The 12,976-nt window shown below is 43.3% G+C and overlaps 1 protein-coding gene across 3 annotated transcripts in view; it reads left to right on the top strand.

Moving 5' to 3' along the window:
• Positions 1–4,405: 4,405 nt before the first annotated feature.
• Positions 4,406–12,976, top strand: part of Dcbld1 (discoidin, CUB and LCCL domain containing 1) — an 80,561-nt gene continuing 71,990 nt past the window's right edge. For all 3 annotated transcript variants that reach the window (XM_045159481.1, XM_045159480.1, XR_006638972.1), the window contains exon 1: positions 4,406–4,548. In XM_045159481.1, coding sequence (XP_045015416.1) covers positions 4,479–4,548 — 70 coding nt within the window. In that variant the 5' untranslated portion in view covers positions 4,406–4,478. The remainder of the gene's footprint in view (positions 4,549–12,976) is intronic.

Below are 12,976 nucleotides of genomic sequence, written 5' to 3'. Positions count from 1 at the left end.
CTGCCATAAAAATGTAAATACAGACCAATGAAACAGAACTGAAGACCCAGATTTTAGGTCAATTAGCTATAGCTTCTTGATCTTTGATATAGGTGCCAATAATGTAGACTGGAGAAAAGACAGCATCTTCAACAAATAGTGCTGGACAAATTGGATAACCATATGTTGAAAAATAAAACTAGAGCCTCTCATCTCACCATACACAAAAATCAAGTCCAAGTGGATTGAAGACCTCAATATAAGACCTGAAACTCTTCTCCTACTGGAAGAAAAAAATAGGAGGAACTCTCCATGATATAGGAATGGGGAAAGACTTCCTGAATAAAACCCCAGTAGCCCAGAAAATTAAACAATCACTTGACCAATGGGGTCTCATGAAGCTCAAAAGTCTTTGCACAAACATACCATGATCAGAGCCAATAGATTATCCAAAGAATGGGAGAAAAATTTTTCCAGCTACACCACTGACAGAGTCCTAATATCTAGTATCTACAAAGAACTCAAAAAACTAAACAACAAATATCAAACAACCTATTACAAAAATGGGGCAGAATAGGGAGTTCTCAGAGGAAGAAATACTAACACACACTTAAGAAAATGTCAACATTCCTAACCATCCAGGAAATACAAATTAAAACTATGAGATTCCACATTATTACAGTAAGGATGGCAATCATTAAAAAAATCAAATGACAACAAATGTTGGCGAGGATGTGGAGAAAGAAGAACCTTCATTCACTGTTGGTGGGATTGTAAGCTTGTACAACCACTATGGAAATCAATATGGAGATTCCTGAAAAGCATGAACATAGAGCTACCAACAGACCCAGTTATTCCCTTACTGGGCATTTACCCTAAATGCTCCATGCTTCACTGCAGAGATATTTGCTCAACCATGTTTATAGCTGCTCAATTCATATTAGCTAAGAACTGGAATCAACCTAGGTGTCCATCATTGGATGAATGAATAAGAAGTGGTAGTACATTTACATAATGGAATTCTGTTCAACAGCAAGAAAAAAAATGACACAATGAAATTTGTAGAAAAATGAACAAATTTGGAATAGATTATACTTAGTGAACTCACACAATCACAGAAATACAAACGCTGTATGGTTTCAGTCATCTGTGGTTCCTAACCTGGACCAGCTGGAGTTGCTGACATACCTGTTAGGCAACTCAAGGAGCAGACAATCGGGATGGAAGGGACTGGGGGAAGGGAAAGATGGAGGGAAAAAAAACAACACAAAATAAACCTAAAATGAACTGGTACTGTAGAAACCTTTATCCTTGAAGATACACTAAAAGATTGAACCTTCAAAAGGAGCATGGGAGCACCTAAAAAGGACGGCCTTGGAGAGGGTGGGATGAAGCCTATTCTTAAGGTCCCCCCCCACCAGGTCTGTAACTCATAGTACCAGAATGCAGTTGCTACCCACAATGACCTGTTAATCCAGGAGACCTACAAGGTCCCCCAAAACAAGACAGGCTCCTGTCAGTGCACTTGATTACCCACCTGAGGTAAAGATAAGACCCTATTGGTCAATGCACTTGATTACCCACATGAAGTAAAAGATAAGACCCTATTGCTGAATATACCATATGCTGTCAGCACAGAACATGGCTGGAATCCAGAAGTGAGCCAGTCCCCAGACAGCCCAGTTCTGGAAAGTGCTACATGAGCTACTGGGATAAGGTGGCCAACAATGGTTTGAGCAACCAGGGCTCTAAGCTACTTGGAAGCAAACACCTTGACAAGATGTACACAGAGTGCAATAGTGGCACACAGCCTTGTTGGCTGACCAATAGCTTTCTGATTGGCTAAGAGACCCACTCAGTGTAAAGGAACCCATATCTGGTATTGAGAACCAGATCAGAATCCTATGGAGACAAAGATTGTGCTCTCTAGTGCCAAGCTCTCAGTAGTCTTTGGCTAAAAGAGGGGGTCACAGCCATCAAATTCTCCCTAAATTAATAAGGCTGATCTCATTTAACCTGCACTGACTTCATTCTCCCTTGGAGAATCTGTTTTTCTTTCTTTTTTTTTTTTTTTTTTGGTAATTTTTGTTTATTTATTTGAGAGAGACAGAGAGAGAGAGGGAGAGAGAATGGGCACGCCAGGGCCTCCAGCCACTGCAAACGAACTCCAGACACATGTGCCCCCTTGTGTGTCTGGCTAACGTGGGTCCTGGGGAGTCGAGCCTCGAACCGGGGTCCTTAGGCTTCACAGGCAAGGGCTTAACCACTAAGCCATCTCAGAAGGTAGTGAAATCCAAGCAGATAAACTACCCCTTGCACTTCAGCCAAGCCCCAGCTGAAACTACAGAGGAATTGTGAAGATAAGCACGAGTGCTACTTCCATAGTGAGTCTGACAATCAGCACCAGGGTGTGAGAGACAGACACGGAGGATGTTCAATACCTACCAAAGCAGAGATCCAGAGTCTCCTAAGAGCTCATCACTTAAAACACACCCACCATGGCTCAGGGAATTTCATGGAAGAGAGGGGCAGAAAGATCGTAAGAGCCATAGGCTGGTACATCATACCCAGAGGCCTCCCCCTGACACTAACTGCTCCCACAATGCATAACCCACAACCCCATGGAGAATACCTGCAACCCCACTGAGGAGGGCCCTCAGTGGAATGGGGGAAGAAGAGACCTGGAAAGAATGGTACCAGGTGGTATGCATCTGGAATTCCAGCACTAGGAAGGTAGAGGCAAACGCAGAATAACTACTGTAAGTTTGAGGTCAACCTGGTCTTTATAGGGAGTTCCAAGCCAGTCAGGTCTTCACAGTGACAGCATGTCTCAAATAGAAAAGAAAGAAAAAAAAGAGAGAGAAAGAAACAAGGGAGGGAGGGAGAGAAGGAAGGAAGATAAGATAATGCTTGGTTAAAAGTCCTTGTTTGCAAAGCCTCCAGACCCAGCTTGATTTTCCTAGCACCTCTGTGAAACAAACACAAGAAGTGGCACACTTGTTCGGCATTAATTTGCAGCAGCCAGAGACACTAGTGTACACACACACACACACACACACACACGATAAAATTTTTTAAAAAACACGATGGAAGGGAGGGAGGAAGAAAATGTGACAGGCTGAGAAAGAGACAGGAAGAATCTTAAAACATAGGTGAAGGGGGCTGGAGGGATGGCTTAGCAGTTAAGGCAATTTGCTGGTTCAATTCCCCAAAACCCACGTTAGCCAGATGCACAAGGGGGCACACGTGACTGGAGTTCATTTGCAGTGGCTGGAGGCCCTGGGGCGCCCATTCTCTCTCTCTCTCCCTCCCACCCTCTTTCTCTGTCAAACAAATAAATAAAAATAAAATAAATTAAAAAAAAAACATACATCCACTGACAAGCAAAAAAAAAAAACACAACACAGGTGTAGGGCTGGCGGAAAATGGTTCAGCAGTTAAAGGTGCTTGCTTGCAAAGCCGGCCTCCTGGCTCAAATTTGATTACACATGTTAAGACCCTTGCTCTCCTATATGGAACAACTCCAGAACTTGCATTGAAGTTAAGACTGTGCCTTCGAAAAGAGGAAGTGTAGGGAAACAGAATGGTAAGCTTCCCCTTAACAGGCAGAGTCTCGTTCCCTAAAAAGTGCTTCAAGAACACCTCCATGTCACAGATTACCATCTGCATTATGTACTTGCCTACTTAATTAATTTATTTATTTTTTGTTCATTTTTATTTATTTAGTTGAGAATGACATAGAGAGAAAGAGGGAGAGAGAAAGAGATGGAGAATGGGCACGGCACACCAGGGCCTCCAGCCACTGCAAATGAACTCCAGACGCGTGCGCCTCCTTGTGTGTCTGGCTGCGTGGGTCCTGGGGGATTGAGCCTGGAACCCAGGTCCTTAGGCTTCTCAGGCAAGCGCTTAACTGCTAAGCCATCTCTCCAGCCCGCCTACTTACTTTTAACGCCTGCAAGTGCCACCTGGGTTTGGCACTTTCCAAGATAGGCACAGTGCTGAGTCAAATAACTTGAATGGAAGCATGAGTAGCGGAGCTTAATTTGGATTTTACTAGACATCGCCTTCAGGACAGATCCCACCTGGCACAGTACAACGTCTGAGCTCCTCACCCACTCTGTGGGGTTGGCCCAGCCCAGAAGAAACCAGTGTGGGCACAAGGCCCTCGCTCACACGCAGTGGAGGACTCCCGCACCTCGTGGCTTTCTGCCATGTGTCCTTTGGGCTTCAGGTTCTAGAGAATTGGGGCAGGTGGAGATATGGGGAGGAAGGAGCAAAATCGGCAGCTCCCGGAGGGGAAGGGCAGTGCGCCTGGTGGCCTCCCAGCCCAGCCTGCCCTGGGGGCGGAGCGGGGCAAGAGGGGCGGGGCGGGGTGCAGGCCCTCCCTCGGGATTCCGCGCGGGCGGCATTAGGGCGCCGCTCTCGGCCTCCGAACTCGCTGCGGGAGCCAGCGGCGGCGCGGAGCTCGTCGCGGGGAGTAAGAGCCCGCCCGCAGGGCGATGGGGCTGGGCTTCGTGGCCCTGCTGCTGGCGGTCTGCGCTCCACTCCGGATGCAGGCGGACAAGCCGGGTGAGTGAACGAACGTGGCGGAGCCGGCCGAGCCCCGGGGAGCCGGCGGCTCGGGAGCCCGGCCGGGCACCCTGCCCTCCGGGTCGCCCCCTCCTTCCCGGAGGCCGGACACCCACCTGGCGCCAGTCCCGGCGCCGGCTGCAGAGTCGGACTTGGGCCGCGCGCGGGTGGCGGCTCCTCCCAGCCGGGCTGGCCCTGTGCCCTCGCCTCGCCGGCGACCCAGCTTGCATTTCGTGGCTCGGGACCCACTAGGGTATTCGAGGGACCCGACTCTCGACCCGGCTGCTTCTCCTCTGTAGCTGGTCCTCGGCTTCGGCCCCACCCGTCCGTCCTCCAGATAAAGCAGGAAACTGGTTTTCCAGCCCCCGGATGGCTCTGCTTCATCAGTCCTCGTTAATGAGTTCTCTTTTGGTGGGTAAGGGCCAGCTTTCTGCGGGGTTTCTTACTTTTGTTTCTCTCCTCTTCTGCTGTTGCAGGGTTAGTTATGGCAGCGGGTGTGCGGAGTGCTTGGACAGCTCTCCCACCACTGCGCTTCCTGGCAAAGCGAGAATCAGCCAGAGCCAAAGCGGACATTTTTTCATGGAACCAGGCATTCATTCTGCCTGAAATCCTGATACTCCGCAGATAGTTTACTTGTATACCTACTTGTCAAAATAAGACCCTAAGTACTTTGTCTAGAGTCACTGTAGAACGATACTAACATAAGGCAAAATTGTAATCAATATATGTTTTTATTAAATATCGAGATTCCATACTTTTTATTTTTATTTATTTGTTTATTTTACGTGTGTGAGTGTGTGTGTGTGTACGCGCCTTGACCTCTTGTTGCTGCAAATGAAACACTGGTTTTATATGGGTGACTGGGCATAAATTTGAGCCAAGGCTGGCAGACTTTGTGAGCAAGTACCTTTAACAGCTGAGCCATCTCCCCACCTCTATAATGAATTTTTTTTTAAATTTTTATTTATTTATTTGAGAGTGACAGACACAGAGAGAAAGACAGATAGAGGAAGAGAGAGAGAATGGGCGCGCCAGGGCTTCCAGCCTCTGCAAACGAACTCCAGACTCGTGCGCCCCCTTGTGCATCTGGCTAACATGGGACCTGGGGAACGGAGCCTCAAACGGGGTCCTTAGGCTTCACAGGCAAGCGCTTAACCGTTAAACCATCTCTCCAGCCCTTTAATGAATTTTTTAAATATTAAAAGATTTTTTTTTCTCTACTCACTTTTTTGTTGTTGTTTGTCTAATTTTTTTTCTTGTTTTGAAATGGCCTCATTCTGTAGCCCAAGCTGGCCTTAAACCCTTGGCAGTTCTGCCTCAGCCTCCCAGGTGCTGGGATTAAAGGTGTGAGCTACCACACCTGGCTCTCTTGGTTGGTTTTGTTTTAAACATTCTTTTGCAAACAAAGAGAGAGAGATTGAACAGAGAAAGTAACTATGGACTTGTCAGGGCCTCTTGCCATTCATTGTAAAGGAACTTCAGACACTTGCATGGCTGTAAGTGCGTACTGGAGAATTGAACATCTGAGTTATCTCCCCAGCCCTCTTTGGTTTTTGCCTCTCACCCCCTTCCTTCCTTCCCTCCCCCCCTCTCCCTCCCTCCCTCCTTCCCTCCCTCCCTCCCTCCCTCCCTCCCTCCCTCCCTTCCTTCCTTCCTTCCTTCCTTCCTTCCTTCCTTTCTTTCTTCTTTTTTTGTGACATAAGGTCTCACTCTAGCCCAAGGTAACCTGGAACTCATTCTGTAGTCTCAGGGTGGCCTTGAACTCACAGCAATCCTCCTACATCTGCCTCCCATTTGCAGGGGTTAAAGGTGTGCGCCACCATACCCAGCTCCTTCCTTCCTACCTTCTTTCTCTTTCTTTCTTTCTTTCTTTCTCTTTCTTTTTCTTTCTTTCTCTTTCTTTCTTTCTTTCTTTCTCTTTCTTTCTTTCTCTTTCTTTCTTTCTTTCTTTCTTTCTCTTTCTTCCTCCCTCCCTCCCTCTTTCTTTCTTTCTTTCTTTCTTTCTTTCTTTCTTTCTTTCTTTCTTTCTTTCTTTCTTTCTTTCTTTCTTTCTTTCTTTCTTTCCTTATTTCTTTCTGATGATACAGAGTCCTATGTAGACTAGTCTGGTCTCAGGCTCATTATGTACCTAGGTTTGAGCTTCAACTCCTGATCCCTCAGTCTTAGCTTAGTGTTAGATTTGCAGACATGTACCACCACACTGGCTGATGCAACACCTTTAAAACTGTATATCAGTGAATCCACCTAACCATGTATCTCTGCTTTCATTTGGCCAAAGCTGTCACCCATTTTTCCATGAAATTTCAGACATCTAGTGGTCACCCAGGCTGAGTGAATACTTTATAGAGTACTGCTTAGGAAGAAGGATGACTTAGCATACTGAGCTGCAAAGTGATTTTTTTTTTTTTTTTTTTTTTTTTGCCGTTGACAGATGGAAGATAGTGCCATTTGAGTTACTGTGAAACATCTCATATATTTAGAACATTTACAAGAAACCAATGACAGCAGGCATGTGCTTGGAGGTACACGCCTTTAACCTCAACACTAGGTAACTGAGGTGGAAGACTTGCCTCTAACTCAAGGCCATCATGCATAAGCTATAGAGTATTAGGCCAGCAAGGGCTACATAGCAAGAACCTGAAGCCCAGGCTAGCCTTGAGCTCCTTATGTAGCCAAAAAATGACTTTGAACTCCTGATCCTCCTGATTCTACCTCTCAAATACAAGGTTACAGGTATTTACTACCATGCCCAGCTTCAAAGGCTTATTTTTAAAATTTACATCTATGATCTTCTAGAATAGCACTTGCTGGCACAGTTTTAAGAGTTCATAAATATAAGCATACATGCCCCTTTTAGGTCTAGAGATAAGCTGCAGCTATGTAGTTGAACAGTGGTCATGAATAATAGTAGTGCATTCAGTGCTTAGAATTAGTGTACTAAGGTGGGCGTGGTGGCACGCCTTTAATCCCAGCACTTGGGAGGCAGATGTAGGAGGATCACTGTTGAGTTCGAGGCCACCCAGAGACTACATAGTGAATTCCAGGAAAAAGAAAAGAAAAGAAAGAGAGAATTATTGTACCAGCCTATTTTTTATTAATTTATTTGTTTATTTGTTTTAGTTTTAGCTGACCTGGATTTCATTGTAGTCCCAAGCAAGCCTTAAACGCACAGAGATTCTCCTACCTCTGCCTCCTGAGCGCTGGGTTAAATGTGTGTGCCACTATGCCACCTACTAGCTTAGTGTTGCTTGTTTTTTTTTTTTCAATTTTCAAGGTAGGGTTTTACTCTGGTCCAGGCTGACCAGGAATTCACTATGTAGTCTCAGGGTAGCCTCAAATTCATGGCTGTGCCTACCAAATGCTGGGATTAAAGGCATGTGCCATCACACCCAACCTTAGCCTAGTTTTTATTTTTAATTTTTTTAGTTTTGTATTCAACAAATACAGGCAGTTTGGTACCATTATTAGTCTCATCCGTGTCCTACCCCCTCCCCGAAGGCCCCTCCTTGTTGAGGTATATGGGTCGTGCATTGTGGGGTTAGACCACAGTTATTGTTACGATAAATGTCTCTGCATGTCATGAACCAACATGTGGCTCTAACATTCTTTCTGCCCCCTCTTCCACAAAATTTCCCTGAGCCATGTTGGGTTCATTTTGGGTCTACTTCAGTGATGAGGTGTTGGGGGCCTCTGAGGCTCTGGCTTTCTGATTTGGTAGGAGTTGATTTTTCTCTGTGTTGGTCTCCTTCCCCCTTGTGCTGGTATCCGGTTCATCAGGAAATCAGCACCCTTGCTTGTTTCGCCACTTTTCCTTAGTTTCAGCCAGGGCCCTTTTAAGGTATGATGGGGTGGCTCTCTCCTTAGGATCGACATCTATCTGAAAAAGAGAAGCAGATTCTCTAACCAAGAGTAAGTTAGCACCAGGACAAATGAGATAACCCTTACTTTTTTTAATAGAGAGTTTAACAGGTGTAGGCCCTCTTGTAGACCATGATTGATGGTAGCTTGATATTGGAGAGTGGGCTTATGTTTGGATATGGTTCTGACTTGTTTCCCAGCTCCAGCTATGGGACCTGTACCACTAAGGGGATCAGTTAGCTAAATCAAGAGCAGTTGGTTCCCTCCATGGCTGTGTGCCACTATTGCACTTGTGTGGACATCAGGACAGGTTATTTGCTGCTAAGTAGGTTCAACCATGAGTTACTTTGACATATATTGGTCATTTCCCCCAGTCATCCATGTAGCACCTCCTGGCATTAGACACGCTGACTGTCTGGGGACTGACTCTCTCCTGGCTTCCAGCCATGCTGTTCCATTTTACATGTCAGCTACATATGGAGTTTTCAGCAATAGGGTCTTACCACTAACCTTTGGTGGGTCATCAAGTACTGTGACAGAAATCTGTCATTCTTTTAGGAAACCTTGTAGGTTTCTGTGATCAAAAGCTCATTGTGGATGATAGCTCCATGCTGGTACTGGGTATAACAGGCCAGTGCCCACTAAGAAAATGAGGAAAAAGATAACTAATATACAATAGTTAGAGAGATGAGAGAGAGGGAGAGGGTGAGGGAGAGGAAGGGAGGGAAGATGTATAACATTTAGATTAGACTTGATCCTACCCTCTCCAGTGTCTTGTGGTTCAGGTGTTTCCTGTAAGGGCCTGGTGAAGGTTCAGCCATTTGGTCTTCCTTTTAGGACGTACAATTATATGGTACCACTGCCGTTTGGGTCTAGATTAGTGTTTCCCACCTATTCGATGTCCTTCCCTCACTCCCCATCCTTCCTAGTATCTAGTCCATGAGATGCTTCTTGGGTATGTAAATATCTTGGGTAGATTCAGGTTAGGTGCTGTAGATGAGTGAGACTATGTGGTGAATTTTTTTCTGAGATTGGGTAAGTTCACTAAGAATGATCTGTTCCAGGTTCACCCATTTTCCTCAAATTTATTTGTGTCATTTTTTTTTTCTTGCTGCTGTGTAGAATTCCATTGTGTAGATATACCACATCTTAGTTATCCGTTCTTCTACTGATGGACATCTGGATTGATTCCAGATCTTAGCTATTACAAATTGAGCCACTACAAACATGATTGAGCAAATCTCTCCAGCCTGTGGTTTGAAGGTTTTAGGGTAGACGGCCAGTAAGGGAATAACTGGGTCTGTTGGTATCTCTGTAGTTAGCCTTTTCAGGACTCCATATTGCTTTCCAAAGTGGTTGTACCATCCTACATTCCCACCAACAGTGGATGAGTGTTCCTGCTTCTCCACAGCCTCGCCAGCATTTATTTTCATTTGATTTTTTGATGTTTGCTATCCTTATTGAGGTAAGGTGGGATCTCATAGTTGTTTTAATTTGCATTTCTCTGATGATTAGGGATGATGAACATTTTCTTCAGTGTGTCTTGGCCATTTCTATTTCTTCCTCTGTGAACTGCCTGTTCATCTCTCTGCCCCATTTTGTGAGTGGGGTGTTTGACTTCTTACTGTTCAGATTTTTGAGTTCTTTGTAGATTAAAGAGATTAGGCCTCTATCAGTTGGATAACCCACAAATGTTTTCTCCCATTCTGTGGGTAATTTGCTTATTGTATACTTGTCTGTAAAGAAACTCTTCAGCTTCATGTGATCCCATTGGTTGAGTGATTGTTTAACATCGTGACCTACTGGGGTTTTGTTCAGGAAGTCTTTTTCCATTCCTGTATCATGGAAAGTACTTTCTAAATTATTTTCCAGTAGTATTCGAGTTTCTGGTCTTATATTGAGGTCTTTGACCCATTTGGATTTGAGTGTAGTGCATGGTGAAATGTGTGGATCAAGTTTCAGTTTCCTGCATGTGGTTATCCAGTTTGTCCAGCACCATTTGTGGAAGATGTTCTCATTTTACCAGACTATATTGTTCGGGCCTTTGTCAAATATCAAGTAGCTATAGTTGCTTGACTCAAAATCCGGTCCACAAGTCTATTCCATTAGTCTATACTCCTGTTTTTATGTCAGTACCATGCTGTTTTTATTACTATGACTTTGTAGTATAGCTTTAGATCAGGTATGGTGATGCCTCCAGAGATATTTCTTCTCCTGAAGATATGTTTGGATATGGGAGGCCTTCTGCCTTTCCATATGAAATTTGAGATCTCTTTTTCTATCTCTGTGAAGAATACTGTAGGGATTTTAATTGGAATTGCATTAAATCTGTATATTGCCTTTGGTAGGATTGTCATCTTCACAATGTTAATTCTGCCTATCCAGGAGCATGGGAGGTCTTTCCATTTTCTCAAGTCCTCCTTAATTTCTTTTTTGAATGGTTTTATGTTTTTATTGTATAGATCTTTCACTTCCTTGGTTAACGTTATTCCAAGATATTTTTGTTGTTGTTGTTACTATTGAAAATGGGACTATGTCCCTTATTTCTTTCTCTGTATCTTTGTCATTTGCATATAGAAATGCTACTGATTTTTGTGGAATGATTTTGTATCTTGCTACTTTGCTATAGGAGTTAATCACCTTCAGAAATTTTAGGATGGAGTCTCTTGGGTTTCTTACATATACAACCATGTCATCAGTGAATAGAGCTAACTTAACTTCTTCCTTTCCAAATTGTATCCCTTTTATTTCCTGCTCCTGTCTTATTGCTTGAGCTAGGACTTCCAGTACTATATTGAAAAGCAGAGGTGAGAGATGACAAACCTGTCTTTTTCCTGATCTTATTGGGAATTCCTCCAGTGTTTCTCCATTAAATATTATTTGGGCCTCCAGAGCTTTTTATATTGCCTTTATCATGTTAGGATATGAACCAACCATGCCAATTCTGTCCAATGTTTTGATCATGAAGTGATGTTGTGTTTTGTCAAAGGCCTTTTCTGCATCTATTAAAATGATCATGTGTTTTTTTGTGTTTAACCTTGTTTATGTGGTGTATTACATTGACTGATTTCTGTATGTTGAACCTCCCCTGTGTTCCTGGTATGAACCCTTTAGTCAAGGTAGATAATGCTTTTGATGTGTTGTTGGATTCGGTTTGCGAGGATTTTGTTCAGGATTTTTGCATCTAAGTTCACTAGGAAAATAGGCCAGTAGTTTTCTTTTCTTGTGGTATCTCTGCCTGGTTTTGGAATTAGGGTGATACTAGCTTCATAAAAGGAGTTGGGTAGCTTTCCCTGTTCTTCAATTGTGTGGCACAGTTTTAAGAAGATTGGTTTGAGTTCTTCCATGAAGGTTTGATAGAATTCAGCTAAGAAGACATCTGGTCCTGGACTCTTCTTTTTGGGAGTTTTTTTTTTTTTTATTACTTTTTCAATCTCCATGAGTGTGATGGGTTCATTGAGGTGATTATTCTGCTCTGAGTTTACTTTGATAGATGGTATGCATCCAGGGATTTATCTATGTCCTCCACATTATCCAGTTTTGTAGAGCAGAAGTTTTTGAAATATGTCCAGATGATTCTCCCAATTTCACTTATGTCTGTTGTGATCTCACCTTTTTCATGTTGAATTTTGTTAATTTGAAGCTTCTCCTTTTTTTGCGTGATCAAATTGGCCGGATGTTTGTCAATCTTGTTTATTTTTTCAAGAACCAGCTCTTTGTTTTGTCAATTGTCTTAATTGTTTCCTTGGTTTCCAATTCATAAATATCTGCTCTAATTTTAATTATTTCTTTCCTTCTGGAGCTCTTTGAGTTGGATTTTTCTTATATTTCCAGTGCATTTAAGGGGATGGCTAGGTTATTGATTTGGGATCTTTCTGTCTTTTTTATGAAGGCAATGAGTACTATGAGTTTTCCCCTGAGGACCACCTTCATTGTGTCCCATAAGTTTTGGTATGATGTGTTCTCATTGTCATTCAATTCCTGGAATTTTGCAATTTCATTTTTTATTTCATCCACTATCCACTTATTGTTTAAGAGTGTGCTGTTCAGTTTTCAGGTGCCATTGGGATTCTTGGTGGGTCTTTTGTTGTTGATTTCTAACATTATATCATTGTGATCTGATATCATGCAGGGAATTATGTCAATTTTCCTAAATATGTGAAGGCAGTCTTTGTGACCCAGTATATGGTCTATTTTAGAGAATGTTCCATGGGCTGCTGAGAAGAATATGTATTTTGTGGGTTTGGGATGGAAAGTTCTGTAGATGTCCATTAGGTCTAAGTGATCTATGGTTTTGTTGAGCTCTCTTACTTCCCTATTGTGTTTCTGTTTGGATGATCTGTTTATAATAGTGTATTGAAGTCCCCAGCTATCATGGTGTCGGTGGTTATTTCTGTTCTATTGGCAAGTAGATTTTGTTTTATGAACTGTGGTGCCCCTGTGTTTGGTGCATACAGATTTATGATTATAGTATCCTCTTGATGGATCATTCCGTTGATAAGTAGGAAGTGGCCTTCTTTGTCTTTTTTGATTATTTTTGGTTTGAAGTCTATTTTATCCAATATTAATA

Source organism: Jaculus jaculus, chromosome 9 (genome assembly GCF_020740685.1).
Source record: "Jaculus jaculus isolate mJacJac1 chromosome 9, mJacJac1.mat.Y.cur, whole genome shotgun sequence".
NCBI classification, from domain to species: domain Eukaryota; kingdom Metazoa; phylum Chordata; class Mammalia; order Rodentia; family Dipodidae; genus Jaculus; species Jaculus jaculus.
Note: the sequence above shows the minus strand (reverse complement) of the source record. Positions and strands in the feature narration are given on the sequence as shown.